This window comes from Capronia epimyces (genome assembly GCF_000585565.1).
Source record: "Capronia epimyces CBS 606.96 chromosome Unknown aczIQ-supercont1.7, whole genome shotgun sequence".
Classification (NCBI taxonomy): Eukaryota; Fungi; Ascomycota; class Eurotiomycetes; order Chaetothyriales; family Herpotrichiellaceae; genus Capronia; species Capronia epimyces.
This window is the reverse complement of record NW_006912910.1, coordinates 1,408,282-1,422,855: the sequence shown is the minus strand read 5'-3', so window position 1 is coordinate 1,422,855 and position 14,574 is coordinate 1,408,282. Positions and strand designations below refer to the sequence as shown.

General features: G+C 52.3%; 6 protein-coding genes across 6 annotated transcripts; 2 read left to right on the top strand and 4 right to left on the bottom strand.

The window, feature by feature from the left end:
• Positions 1-743: 743 nt before the first annotated feature.
• On the bottom strand, positions 744-3,272 carry A1O3_08305 (uncharacterized protein; the record flags this gene model as incomplete). The annotated part of the gene is made up of 1 exon (XM_007738403.1): positions 744-3,272. One exon carries the CDS (start codon positions 3,270-3,272, stop codon positions 744-746), a length of 2,529 nt encoding a protein of 842 aa, XP_007736593.1.
• Positions 3,273-3,820: 548 nt separating this feature from the next.
• A1O3_08304 (uncharacterized protein) lies at positions 3,821-5,281 on the bottom strand (the record flags this gene model as incomplete). Its single annotated transcript, XM_007738402.1, has 1 exon — positions 3,821-5,281. One exon carries the CDS (start codon positions 5,279-5,281, stop codon positions 3,821-3,823), a length of 1,461 nt encoding a protein of 486 aa, XP_007736592.1.
• Positions 5,282-6,188: 907 nt separating this feature from the next.
• On the top strand, positions 6,189-8,697 carry A1O3_08303 (uncharacterized protein; the record flags this gene model as incomplete). Its single annotated transcript, XM_007738401.1, has 2 exons — positions 6,189-6,587; positions 6,640-8,697. 2 exons carry the CDS (start codon positions 6,189-6,191, stop codon positions 8,695-8,697), a joined length of 2,457 nt encoding a protein of 818 aa, XP_007736591.1.
• An 813-nt stretch (positions 8,698-9,510) lies between these two features.
• On the top strand, positions 9,511-10,459 carry A1O3_08302 (uncharacterized protein; the record flags this gene model as incomplete). The annotated part of the gene is made up of 3 exons (XM_007738400.1): positions 9,511-9,610; positions 9,663-9,736; positions 9,788-10,459. The coding sequence occupies 3 exons, from the start codon at positions 9,511-9,513 to the stop codon at positions 10,457-10,459; spliced, it is 846 nt and encodes a 281-aa protein (XP_007736590.1).
• A 907-nt stretch (positions 10,460-11,366) lies between these two features.
• Positions 11,367-11,935, bottom strand: A1O3_08301 (uncharacterized protein; the record flags this gene model as incomplete). Its single annotated transcript, XM_007738399.1, has 2 exons — positions 11,367-11,864; positions 11,915-11,935. 2 exons carry the CDS (start codon positions 11,933-11,935, stop codon positions 11,367-11,369), a joined length of 519 nt encoding a protein of 172 aa, XP_007736589.1.
• Positions 11,936-12,530: 595 nt separating this feature from the next.
• Positions 12,531-13,475, bottom strand: A1O3_08300 (uncharacterized protein; the record flags this gene model as incomplete). The annotated part of the gene is made up of 3 exons (XM_007738398.1): positions 12,531-13,096; positions 13,154-13,225; positions 13,274-13,475. The coding sequence occupies 3 exons, from the start codon at positions 13,473-13,475 to the stop codon at positions 12,531-12,533; spliced, it is 840 nt and encodes a 279-aa protein (XP_007736588.1).
• Positions 13,476-14,574: the final 1,099 nt, after the last annotated feature.

The following is a 14,574-nucleotide window of genomic DNA, read 5'->3' as shown; positions in this document are numbered from 1 at the left end:
AGAAGATGGCTCGAAAGAATGCTTCCAGGCTCGAGGATTGAAAAGACAGCGTCAGGTATGTATCTTGTGGAATGAAGCACGGATCTCCGTGGCTCAATGTAGAGTCAGTATGGAGCAATGGAGGCCTTGTGCGTTTATCGGTCAAACTCCTGCCATGCCTGTTTGGCAGCTCCACTTTTCGACACCACAGCATTCTAAGAACGTACGTCAAGCAATGTCTCTTGCAATGTGATGAGGCCTTGACCCTGCTCGCATGAAGTGACTGACATGGCTGGTCATTCACAATGTGAGCCGCTCAACCATCTTTCGAACCCAGCCTAGATTATCGAGGATGGATTCGGTGAGAGAGTCAGGGTGTGATATCTGTCGTGCTTGGACCCCAACTGTGAATGTCGGCGTTCTTCTTACGCCGTGTCCAGCAGGGTCCCTGCCGGAGTACACAAAGGAGCAAAATGCTCAGCGTTGTGAACGCGCTGGAACAGTAACGTCTGGCGGCTTTCAGGTGGTAATGCTTCAAGTTCAATTCTACCATCATTCGGGGCCCCCTTCCTTCCCACGAGAAATCTCGCGGTCAGAATTCTCGAAGGCAGATATGATAGGCAAGAGTGTGGCCGCCGGTTTCAGATTGTCTTGCCTCAATGCTCCTGAGCAACCCCAGCTTCTCTGAGCCTTGTCTTACCCATCCGAACCAAAAATCTCCATCGGTGTTAGACCTAGATTCCACAGATGAGATAGCAGTCCTCTCAGTCAACACACCATGTTATCGGCCGTGAACCCTCCTCAATAACGTACCACTCATCAACCGAGCACAAATACCCCACACTCCACACAATGTGATTTATCAACTTGCCATCGCTATCGTCCCACATTTCATGGCGCCAAATTTCTTTCCCAAGCTCCAGAAGGTCATCTTCCCTGGCATATTCCTCCACCCAGGAGGCGATCTTGCGTTTTAGGGTGTCTTGATCATCTTGCAAAGCAGCTATGGTGTCCATGTTGTGACTGAGAATCTCTTCACAGCATATCTTGACTTTGTCATGGAACTTCTGCACCTTATTTGACAGAGTCTGCAATTCCACATGGCTATGAGCTTTGGCGTGGATGATCTCCTCACCCTCTTCTGAGTGAAAATAAGTGACCAGCAGGCCACGTAACGTGTCGATTGATCGGAAGTCGTCCCTAGCTGACGACCTGTCCATCTCAATGGGTGACTCCAGGATGATTGCTGGTACCTCATTTGCGATATCAACGTCGGCAGATTCTTGGTGCCAGTTTGAAATAATATTGCAGGAATACCATTGGCCACTTCCGCCCTGTAGCGATAAATGTCCCCGATCTGCAGCGAACTGTGGAAGACAGCACTCAAACAACTTCAGCTTCGTCCTGCCGGCCCCCGAATCGGTGCTGAGACGGGCCTTGAACAAAGCCCCGGGAAGCTGCACAATAAGACCAGCCTCAGACGGCGTTGCATTCAGTCTGGCAAACAATGGGCCTGGTCCTCCCCAGCGTTGCACCTTGAGGTCTCCTAACAAAGAAGACGGCGCCCATCTGTACCCTTTATCGACCAGTTTTCTTGGCGCGCGAGAAAAGGCCAGTCCTGTAGGGAGATTTTGCAGCAAACTCCATACCACGTTCATTTTCTGGGCGTCATCAGCTTCAATGACTTGACGCATGTTCAGTCCAAGGATCCCAGCCAGACAGATGGCTTCATCCGTCGGCCAGCTGGTCGATCTTGTGCCCAAGGCGAAGCGCAAGGTAGGTAACTCCAGCAGGCGGCAGTCAAACTCAGGGCCTGGCAGGATCCTTGTCGCAGAGAAGTTTCCAATGACAGCTAAGTCAACGCCGTGGCTCGGTAATGACGGAATTCTAAAAAACGTCTCACGCCACTGATCCACGGCTTGAAAAAGGTCTACAGCGCGATCCTCGAACTGGAAGTAGACACTTCTTCCCAAACGGCCCTCGGAAAATGTCCAAAGGCGCTGCGTCCAACCACAGACAGCTACACGCGCAAGCAACTCGATAGGGGACATTGACTTGGAGGAAAGCTTTTGGAGATACGAGTCAAGAACGAGCACGTGTTGGGCTTTTCTGAAGACCTCGTTGAAAGCTATGATACCTCTGCGGCGCAACTCAATCGGGTTTCTGGGCAGGCAGAGAGTATCGATCCACAAAGGCAGATTGGACTGAGCATCGAACCCAGCCAGAGCATCGACGTAGAAGCGGAGCTGACGCAAGGAGCACTCGGTCAAAGTATTTTCCTTTAGGTTGCCCATGCCATCCGCCCATACATGAGAAATGGCAACGTATTCAGTGTTCTCATCTGCGATTTGCAGGCTCACTTTGACTCCGGCGCGTTCAGCGATGGTCACCAAGGGTACCAAGTCATTTTGGATAGCGCTTGCCAACAGCCCGGGTTCAGGACCACGCGAGGCACATTCGCAGCCTTCTCGTGTATGACAAGTTCTGTATTCGCGCAGATCGACTTGCAACAACTGACATTGTTCCTCGCTGCAGCGTGCATGAGACTTTTCAGCATTTGGTGGTTTCATGTTTGCAGAATACCACAGCTTGCCGATGGACTTGAGATCCTCGGCATCGAAGTATGCAAGCTTATTCGGACACCATCCATTCCGTTGCATGATCGTGACGATCGGTCCGCCGCAGTCTGCCCAGTCCACGGATTGCCAGTTCTGCATCACTGGGGATTCCAAGCCTCTTTTTATGAACATATCCTTCAACGCGTAATTGAGATATTCTCCCAGCACAGCGATGCTGAGACAGACGCAGGACAGTATATTTTCGGGTTGGCCGTCCAGAGAATGTACAACTCTGAGGACGATATCTCGCGCGGTGAGAAGATAGCCATAAAGACGGTCTTTCCAGGTTCGGAGGTTGTTTTCGTACATCGACCAGTCCTGTTCCATGGTCTGCACCGTCCAAGCACTGATGATATCTCCAAGACGCTTCGAAGTGAACAGCACCTTGCCGCCGCCTGCTTCCCTCTGGAACAACTTGACATCCACGGGCTTCTCTAGAAACTGATTCAGTAACCCGAAATACAGCCAAGTCTGAAGAAAACTCCCAACTTCTGAATGTTCAGTCACCAGTCGCTCACGGCAAGCGAACACGATAACAGTGAACCGTCGCTCAATGGTCCAGTGCTTGCGCGCAGGGAATGTTTCGAAGTCCTCGCCATCATAGTCTTCGGTGCACAGGTAAGGGATGTCGAGAGTTCCCAGAGTGGCATTTTGTGGCAGAGGTAGATGATCCATGTTGCGGCCTGCTGGTGGACAAGACCCTTACAGCGATGCCCGTGTCGCTCTTCTCTTACCTTACATGACGAAGAACAAGCGACAAGAAACTTCAAGAGAATGACAAGCGTCGCATACGCAAAACGCTAATCGAGACCAGAAAACATCGAAGGCCTACGGTACAAGCCTGAAGCTTCACTGGCACTCATCAGCAAGCCAGGATCCCTCGAACAAACAAAGCCTTGATGACACTGCAATACAATCTCAATGGTAGAGTCCCTCTCAACCGGTGGCGATCTCCGTCGCCGTGGGGGTAATCGAAGAGCGAATGAGTAAGCGCTTCATGTGAAACCGCAGTCTCACGTCCGCCTTTGGATACCTAGGTAGTAGACAATGTAAAATGGATATTACTACTACCAGGCCCAGCCTTACGTTCACTCCCAGCCAGCGAACTCAGCGCACTACTTATATGCGTACTACCACAAGCAAATCTGGATGGACGGACATGGTATTCCGTATACATAGGCGTGATAGGGGTTGCCTGTCCCTGCTCGTACTGGACTTGTGCCTCACCAGTTCTTCGGGCGGCGTGCCTTGTTCTCCCGCTGCCGTTTTTCTTTCAACACGTTCCTTCGCCTCAGCTTCCAAGCTCGATTGTTCTCTCCTCGGTTCTGCCAGAAATTCTTCTCAAACTCGCTCTGCTTGCGAGATGGTGTCTCTATAACTGGCTTCTTTAATTCGAGAGAGCTTCCGGGAGTACCGTCGCCATCCGCATTATCGTCATCATCTTCCGATTCCTCGTCATCAGGAAGTCCCGAACTGTCATAGCTATTGAACCGGCTCGGGTGCGCTGTATCGGGGGTGGGCGCGGCGCTTCGGAGTCCCCTCGACCGCAGGTCTTGTGTGGTGAATGGTGTCCCCGGCATAGTAGCCGCTTCATCAACATCATCTTCATTGCCGGCGTCAAAGAATGAGAACGACGTCGAGATCTCCAAGGATGGCTTTGCTATATCCTGCGAGGCAGGCTTGCTTGGCTTTTTGAACAAAACCTCGAGCGGATGAACCTCCGGTGGCGCGCTGGGCTCCAGGTCGCTAGCTGCACCCGAGCCTGCTCTATCTTCGTCTACCGCACTAGCATCCGTATCTTCGTCTGCCTCGGAAACGGATGCGGTCTCGGACGATGAGCCTGAACTGCTGGTTTCGTCAATATTCTGCCTATTGGCGTCATTTTTGTCATCGTCAGAGGACAAGTCAGACGTCGTTGACGAGTGGTCTGAGGGAGTTTTTGTGTTTTCATCTCCGACTCGTCCTTGGAGAGCCTCTTTCCTAGCCAATATACGTTCACTTTCAGGTTCAACAACTCGTCCGGCCTCATCAATCCACCCCGTTCCGTCCACATATTCCAAATTTCCCTTGCTGCCTTCAGGGTCGTCTTGTCGGAGGAAGGAAGGCTGTGTCGTCGAGTGCTCGAATTCGTGTACCACGTGCTGGCCAAGATTCTTCTTAGATTTCCCCCTTTTCCCCGACTCGGTTTTGTTTGGAGGGACCTTTGTTCGAAATAAGAGCTCATCCTTGTCTGTGAATTTCGAAGTAGTCGACGAGACTTTTCCTTTGCCCTTTTTGCCTGATTTGGTTCGGTCGGCTTCGGTCCAGCCGCGCTTTACCTTGCGATTTGCGGAAAGCTCATGACCCAGGATGACATTGCGCTCCGTCTTAGACCTCTTTGCAGCCGTGCTAGGCTCTAGTTGGGACGAATCCTCCGTGGTTTCCTCAAAATTCTTGCGTTTGGTAGGCCGCGCTTCTTCGATTTTGATCTTCTTGCCTTTCAAGATGGCTCCGTTGAGCTTCTTTTTTATCCTTTCTGCTTCCATAATGGGCAAGTCGAAGTAGCCGTAATTGTTCTCAGGAAACGTTTGGATCGTGTGGAAGGATAAATTGGAGACTTGGTCGAGTAAACGAGGGCCGACTATAGCGCGGAGGAGATCAGGGCTAAACGGTGTGATATGTAGTCGCATCGAGCTCACGGTCATATTCAGTCTGTCTCACTGTTTATTACATGCGTAAAGTAGGGTTCTGTGGGAGGAACGCATCGTATTCTGGTGTTTGTCTGTCTGGTAGTGGAGTTCTCAGAAGGCCTCTTTGCTCAAAATCTCGCCGGCGATCTAGCCGCGCGCAGGGCGCTATTATCAGATGCCAATTAGCACTCCAACTGCCTAGACACCGCGGGGCTGAGAAGGGCCGCCAGCGAGCCGGCATGGGGCGGCAACATCATCTGAGCCTCTACGTACCTTATGTACTTAGTACTTCTAAGAGTATCCGTACGTGCGTACTCCGTACATCCGTCAAACTATAGCCGACGTATTCAAAGACTATCTTTTCCCCTTACGTTAGTTGGCGGGTTGCCTATTCCATATCGTTATCGGTCGGCCTCGGATGCAATACCCATGCGCACGACCTTCTTCATCGTGGCTCTAGTTGCCCACATCCACACTTCACCCGCAGCCTACGCCGGGTAACTGTGCGTCGCTGCAGGCAACTTGGCGGGCTTCCTGTTGGCTGTCTTGTCCTGCGCACTGCACTGGATTGCGTCGGAAGCCTACTCTGCATAACCTCACTCACATGGCTACTACTATGTGACATCTCTCCACGGAATCATTTTATATCATCTACCTCTTATTTCCTGGCGTCAGTTGCCATCAACCTGTATCCGACCTGTCGTTCTCCCATATAGTGAGGACTCTGTTGAAACCGGACGGTGCCTTGATCTTCAAGGGTAGCTGCGCCGACCGCCCACGAAGCCGACCTAAGCTTTTTCTGACGAGACCCATCACAATTGTCTTCGGAGGAAGAAGATAGACAGAAGATGTGGCGATGATTGCGCGATCCGGTGTGGCCAAGTAGCAGGAGGTTGTCCAAACATCCAGAGGTAGTGTCAACATGGGCAATACGCAGACAAAAGAAGCACGTGGGCAGGGCTCCGCTAGCTCGAGGGTTGGTGGCAGCGCGAGCCCAACCGCAAGACCAGATGCACCATCTAATGGTTCAGAAGCTTCCCTTCGGGCGGTCTACTCATCTCGCCAGCGGAGGGGAAGCCGACCTGACTTCTCCTTTCTCGGCATCGGCGGGAGTAGTGATCCAGACGCCTCTTCACTCGAGGCAAGGCGGGAGAACAAACAAGAGAGGGAGGCCAGAAAGGCAGAGAAAGAAAGAGTGGCAAGGCTCAAGGAGCGCGAGCGCAGCATGAGAGAAGAGCATGTAGATGGAGGTTATCTTGTGACGCAGGGTGTCTACGTTGGCCCCGAGGACTTTAACAAAGGCATTGTTCGTCAACTCATGGTAAGTTGATGTGCCCGACAACATCCGCAACTCTCCGCTGATAGATATCCAGATTGAACGGCGACTGGCACCCTTCTGGAGAGGCTTAAATGACTTTTCCGACTCGTGGGCAGAACATCAACTCATGGCTGCGGCCAGAGGTATGCCAATCCCTCCAGCCGATGAGGTGCCTCCAGAACTCGAATATAGACTCACCAAAAGAACGGCTACGGAGAAGACCAAAGAGTCGTCCTTGAAGAACGCCACAATCCCCATCGGTCCCAGGTCGCAGTCATTCCAATCAGATAGTTCAGCACGGCTATCACTTGTTCCTCACTCACTGCCACTTCCTTCGCCCGCCTCAGCACCGCCATCTAACTCACCAAACCCCGGTATCTTCAGAACCAGGGCCAAAACATTGGCCTCCTTGACCTCCTCTTCTCGAGCGAATTCACAATCCGACATGACACCTAGAGAGTTCCAATTGCCACCGGACCCATTCGTCAATGGTCAACCGATTGAGGTCTATCTGTACAAAGACGCAACGGAGTGCCCGATTTGTTTTCTTTATTATCCTCCGTACCTCAATACCACTCGATGCTGCGAGCAGCCAATCTGTTCGGAATGTTTCGTCCAAATTAAACGCCCCGATCCACATCCTCCCGAACATGAGCAGTCAGATCCCAATACTCCACCTGTTTCCGAAGCCGAGCCCGAAGCACAAGCAGAAGGCCTCCTTGTATCTGAGATTGCGACATGTCCTTATTGTAAGACTCCGGATTTTGGTATTACCTACACACCGCCCCCTTTCCGAAGGGGGCTTACGTACGGAACCGGATCTCAGCCATATCAGGTCATGTCGGCGATGTCGTCGCAAACCTCGATCTCCTCAGGCAACTTGTCTCCCGGCCCTGGTCGACGGCGTGGCACTTCTCTTTCTGCGAATGCCCCCGAAGTGATCACCACAGACAAAATTCGCCCGGACTGGGCGACCAAGCTGGCGAGCGCCCGTGCTCATGCGGCCCGGCGTTCTGCAGCAGCTACTGCATTGCACACGGCAGCCTATCTGATGAATGGGCAGGGCAGCGAGCCTCGACCTTTTACAACTTTCAGCCGCAGAAACATGCTCCGACGAACGACCTTGGAAAGCACAGAGACTGGGCCCAACTCAAACTTGAGCGCTCTGGCGATGTTGGCGGAGAGGCATACTACGCCTCAACAGGAACAGACAACTGCGGAGTCGCGGAATCCATTCCTGCCACCACCTCGAGGTAGCAGTTCTCGCCGGAGTCGGATGGATGACCTAGAAGATATGATGATGATGGAAGCCATTAGGTTGAGCCTAGCATCCGAGGAGGAACGCCGCAGAAAGGAGGAGAAGGAGGCTCGCAAAGAAGCAAAGAAAAAGGAAAAGGAGGGTAAGAAGGCGGAAAAGTCTGCTCGCAAAAACAGTCTCTTCACTCTGAACTCCACCACCAGCAACGGCGACGGATCTAGCAGCATCATGGAAAGGTCTCGCAGTAATCTCTCACTGGGCCTGGACGACGAATCTGCTGCGGGCAAAGGGAAGGCAGTCGATCGGAGCGAAACTCCCCTGTTGCAAGGACTGAGTGTTGCTGAAGAGGAGACCCCCCGACCATCTTCTATCCCTGCTCTGTCTCTTTCTGACACCAGCCAAGAATCCGTGGCATCTTCGATTCCGGTTCCTCTTGCAGCTGAGCCATTCCGACGGTCACATCTGCGGCAAATGTCCACCGCTTCGTCCGCGTCTTCTTCATTTGTCGATTCTGGTCAGGCAGGCACCTTTTCTGGTTCTGGGACTCCTCCTCCCGGAAGCCTTGAGCCAATGTTCAATTTCCGAAGCTTGGCCGCAATGATTGGTGAGGACGAGAAAGGAGAGGACAGCACACATGTGGAACACGTCGATGGTGAGCACTTTCATGGCTCTCTTGGTGACATTCACGACCAGACAGCTTTGGCCAAAGCCAGGGAGTCCGCAGCACCCAAGGACATGAGCTCTGAATGGTCTTCAGACTCTGATACGGGGGGAAATGGAGAAGTGCCCTCGGACGAGGGCAAAAGCAAGCCTGTCGTTGGGACCTCGTCAGCATTGTCGGAAGTATCAAAGTGAAAAGGTAAGCACTGAAGACGCCTGTATTAAAAGAACCGTCGAGTCCGCCGTTATGTTGCTCGGCTAGGACAACGGTCCGTATTACAGGAACAGGCTTGCATCCAAGTCCCCGAGGATTTAGGGATCTGGCTTTTTGTGCCATAGAAGGTTGGGGCATTGTACATGGAAGTCTGGGGGTTTTGTGAATTCCGTTGCAGGAAGGCCCTCGAGATCGTGATTCATGCACCTGGTGGGAGTGGCAAGAAGAAAGTCAACTGCATCATCAACCCATAGATTTTTAACAGATCTCAGGTTCTTCTCCATCCTCGTGTCTTTTGTCTTTCGTGTCTTATAGTAGCAAGAGGAACTTATGCACCAGTAGTGAGTAGTGATTGGTCGACAGCGACGCGACACTTCATTTCCAGAGGAGCGTCTTGATCTGCGCAGGCTCCCAGACTACGCATCTCCGGTTTCCACACCCTACAACAAATTTCTTGCAGTCAGCTCATTTAGTCCTGCTTGAAGGCCGGCCGAAGAGCGCGGTCACAAGCTCTGAACTGTGGATGATTGTTGCGACTCGGACTTACTCTTACTCCCAACTCCACATGGAGCAACTTCACGTCTAGATCCTCGACACCCACCGACAGTCTCTCGTTCCTCTGTTGGTAACCTGCTCTGTAGATCCCGGGCCTGCTACAGTGGCTAACGATGGCCCTGGACTCTACCACGACCGCTAGAACCCCTCGCGGTGCATCCAATTCACAGACCTCTAGTACAATCTCTGCCGCATATCCCAACTCAGCGCAGCCAGCCTCAAGGAGAACCTCAACCCAAATGCTGCCTCCCCCTCTTCCGCAAAACAACAGTCTCCCTAGCTCACCCAGACCGGCACAGGCTTCAATGACGGACAATGCAGGCGTGGGTATTGGACCAGGTCAGTGCAGGATCATATACGGGTCAGGAATCTGCTCACTAACTTCACGCAGGACCTATTCGACATCCTCGACCTCTCACCGCTGCTGAACTGCACCTGGAACTGGAAAAGGAACAAGAGAGCATTGTGAGATCCTTTAGAGCAGAAGAACAAGTATGCGAGCTAACAACTCTGGAGGTCAATCGCCTTACTCGTGAACTATCCGCTTTGCGCGCTCAGACAGCGTCCGTAGCCTCCACAACCTCTTCCACATCCGACCATTTCTTTTCCGCCAGCGACCCCTATACGTCGACGACCGGCACAGCCACGACAATCATTCCAACCGCAGCTCGTCGCCACCGATCCTCATCAAACTTGTCAACTCGCTCCACGAGATCTATCCGAGACAGCCTCGCCAATGCCGCTAGCACCAGCGTGTCCGGCGTTGCAGCACCCAGAGACCAAAGTGTCCAGGCAAGCGCTCGACCTAGCATGGAGACGAGCCGTCCCGATATGAGTCGACAGAATTCCACATCCGCGTCGGGATTCCGCGCCAGCTCCATGACCTCCTCGCCGCACATGAATCAGACTGGCTATGGATATCCCCACCGTACCTCTGTGTCCTCAAATGCCCCGAATCAACCAAATTCTGTGGCCGAGCCCGTCCCTCAGTACGCACTTCCTCGTAGCCCCAGTTCCAACGCCGCGGTTTCCACTGCGAGATATGAAGAGGCGGCGCTCCAGCGAGCAGAATTGGAGGCTATGAAGCGAGAGAACGAATTGCTCAAGGCGCGGGTTAAAGAGCTAGAGAAGAGCCTTCAAAGAGCTAATGAGACTAGCGGGATGGTTTTGTCGGGTTCGGGTTCGTGACCTGACCTAGCACACTATTGCAGGGTGGCTGGAAGCTGACACCGACCATGGGCACAGCAATGAGACGATTGAAGAACGACAGTCATGAATAGGGGACGATTGCAAGAACGACTAGTGAAGGGATATGAGTTTGCAAGAAATTGAGCTTGCTTGGGAAAAGACAGGACACGAAATAGCATGCAAGGTGTTTCAGGAGTGGGATTTCATAGCATTCTTCTGATATGTTACAATTCGCTCTGGAACCTAAGGGTATGACACGAAATGAAATTGATTGCAATTCTTGTCTCAACCTCAAGTCTTTCCTCAAGCCAAAAGCAATGCAAACTCAATCGAAGCTTGCCTACTTGGGCATTTTGGGACAGACAAGCCGCCTTTCTAGAAGAGACGAGCAGAAATGTGTTGATCAACGACGTAAAAGCGCCAAAAGCGCCAAATGAACCACTCCAGCCACATGCGTTCTCTTTCTTCAGTCGTCCTCCCAACCTTTAGTTCGTCTGTCTTCTCTGTATACACTGTCATGGCCCATACCCAAGGTGTAACTGAGAACTCTGCCCGACTGACTTTGTTTGTGGTAGAAAGCATCCAGGGTACCAGTGGCACGTCGAAGAGACGGCCAACCTCCTCGGCGCGAGCTTCGTAGGTCATGCTTATGGGGAAAGTTCCTTTCGTGACCGATTATCGTGTTTCCACTGATGTTGTCTCTTCAAGCTGGTTCCGACCTAAAGGAATGATCGGGCCATTGCTCCGCCAGGCTTGATGTATCCGTGGTGCCCGGGTTTGAGCCGTTTGTAGAATAGAACGATCACACTTGGCCATGGCTCGGGGGAGGGAGAGATATGTGGGAGCGGCTGACCGAATAGTCCCCTGTTGAGGTCGACGAGGGTGGAGTAGGATTTATGGCAGGGAATCATTTCAACTCCAGCAACCGTGGTTCCCTCTCAACTTGATCCTTCACCTTGTCCTCAGCGCCAGCCACCACCTTCTCTGCCTTTCGAGCCACAGCATCCTTCACATTCCCAGTCCCATCAGTGATCGTGTCCTTTACCTTCTGCTCCAGCTGTTTAGCCTTCGACTCCAGCTCATGAGCTGACTCCGACGACTTCACATTCGTCCATACAACAGCTGCTTGCTCCTCGAGGCGCGCGCGTTTCTCTGTCCAATCCGTCTCCTGGAAATTGCGGACTAGCCGTTCAATCTCGCTGTTCCAACGATCCTTGAGCTCCTCGACGAGCCCTGCTCGACGCACTTCATAGGCAGGTGGGTCTGGTAGCGGAGGTAGAGGCTCGACCACGGAATTGAGTAGCGTCGCCTGTTGAGAGAGGAGCGATCGTTGCACACTGCGGTTCGCCCGGTGCACGTATAGTGAGAAATACAACAGCGAGTATGTCAAGGTCACACCTCCGAGCTATCCATGTCAGACCGATTTATGGTGTGGCCAGGTCTACCAGTACTTACGAATCCCGTAGTGAATCCCATCTTATACGGGGTCTCTACCGAGCTCCGGTTGACTAGAAGCCGCTGGGACTTCCCACTTGCGGTAAACAGCAATGTGTTATCGCTGGACTCGCTGCGGTGTTGACGATGGGAAATGTGAAGCAAAGTGCAATGTGTTCCCTTTCAAGGTAGCTGAAGGCATGAGAAGCCCATGGAGTCTCTAACGTACGATTATTAGAAAGTTGAAATATCGCTCTGACCGACTATCACTGTTGGAGCTCCATCGAAAGTTGTTCCACTGGCAGCTCGTCAAGACCCTCGGCTCAGTTTCCTACTGCGTCAACATGCTAATCCCTTAGGGCGTAATTACATATTTAGAATTACCCATCAAGCAGTCTCACTAAGTTGATAATAAACTCCTCGTCAGCGGAGAAATTTCTCTTTCTTTAACACGTCTAGGAGAAGTCGTACATCATTCTGAGCCTAACGTCCTATATACCAGCTACGGGAAGATACTTTGCTGCTCACTGGTCTCTCTCCGATCCTGTTGCTGCTGTGCTGTATCCCGTCGGTGTCCCGGGGCCTCCAACCCTAGCAGCCTTGTGCCTGATAATACTTCATAACGGCTGCGCCGATTCTATGCGGTGGTTGGCAATCCTTGCATGGATTTCTCCCAGTCGACTGCTCGGACCGATGCCGCCTGCTGACGAGCTCGCTTCTTCAATTGACTATGGCGCCACAAGAGCAAACCAGCAGCGATGCTAATGGCGACACCGGCCACAACGCCAACCACTATGCCTGCAATGGCACCTCCAGAGAGACCTGATGAAGATGATTTTGAAGTCTCGGTGGTGGCACCCAATGTCGCAGACGCCCCGGATGAAGCTGCCGAAGAGGTTGCATTGGCAGTATCATCACCGCTATCGCTGTCGGACATGGAGTAGTCATCAACAGTGGCGTTGAAGCAGGGAACTTGGTAAGTGAATGCGCTCGTCGGGACATAGGTGATATCCGCACAAGCGTAAAATGTTTGGTTTTTTTCAGTGTCGAATTCCGAGAGGTACTTAATTTGCACTGTAGCATTCGAACCAGCTTCGACATCCGCTGGCGGATTTGGAAGCGGGTAGCATTGATGTCCTTCTGCCAAGGATGGGATCCGTGTCGCCGCAATCACTGGCTCGAAATCATCATTCGAGCTCGGATCTGAACTTCTGTCAGTGTTCGCCAGACAAAAAAGCACAATGGCGCGGATAGTCGTACTGTCTTTATAAGAGACGGCAACCTGAATCGACCAAGACTCATCCTGCGCTACCAATGCAACTTGACCATTGACTGGAGTTGTCAGTACCCTCTTCAGAATGTCCAAGTGTCAACACATACGCAACGGAAAATCAGTCCTGTTCGCCACTCCTGATGGCGTGCCGCAGGGGGCACTGTTGTCGTGATCTGTATCCCACACTCTATCGGGAGGCCACATGAAAGCTATTGGGCCCATGGACTTTGAGTACTCCTCTCCATGTTCGGCGAGGGCAGTGGCACCGTACAGGCGAACAAGGAGGAGAAGGGATAGGAAAAGGGCCATCTTGTCTGTGACTCAGCTTTGCAAGTAAGTGTTGAGACAAAGATAAAAAGGTTGCAGAATACTTGACTGCGATCAACCGCTTATGTATCCTTGATGGAGGGGAAGCTTGGGCTGTCTCACCTATCCCTTTCTACGGCGCAGTTCGGTAGATATAGGAGGAGGCCATCCGGATTGCCGCCCATGTGGACCTGAAGACAAGGTGGCCGTCGATGCGCCTGAGGACAAGAACCCCTCCTTTTCGAGAGCATCCACCGGTTCAGTCCAAAATCTTGGAAAGGCATGAACATGCAACCGACCCAACTGGTGTGTGTGGATATGGAGGCTTTCACTGGATTGAGTGAAGCAACTCATGCTACATAAGAGGTTCCAAGGCAAAAGAAACACTGCCATGGGTGCCAAGTACAACCGAAGTATTGGCGAAGCAAATAGTACAGGCCAGCATCAACATGGCTTTCCAATTGAGGAGGGTGACTAGTTTGACCATCTAATCTGATTAGATGTTGGCCGGTTTCGGCACGGAAACACTTTTAGTCAGACGAGGCTAAATGCCATACAGCATCTGGGAGGGCACCTGCGAGGTGGGGAAGTTCGGTTTAAGTCTTACTGTCAGACGCCAATGCTAAATTATCTGATAAGATAAATGCCTCGCGCCAAGATCAGTCAGTTTCTTGACCAGGCCGCGGGTTGCTCCTAATTCGTTAATCCACGACTGCATCCTCCCCATTCATTGTCTACCCAGCCATGGGGATGGGCGCTGTTCTCGCCAGAACCTGTAGAAATGTGCAGGAAAGATGCTTGGACTGGGTTTTCACTCCGAGGCTTCCTTCTTGCGGAGTCGAGCGAGACTGGGCACCAAGCCATCATGGTGGACCTTGCTTCAATAGTGATGCCCGAGCCTGGACAGTAACCGGCCATCTTCAAGCCTCCGCTTGCGGTCGCTACTTGGGTGCCGAAGTGAGGACGGTTGTTCCTATCGGCACCAGGTATATGAATACCCGTCGGTCTGCCTCCGCGTGGCAACAAGTCTGCTGTTCAACATCGGCTGCTGGAATACTTGCTTCTGTTATCACCACCTGCCAGCTCCCCTGCTGCGCTTTAC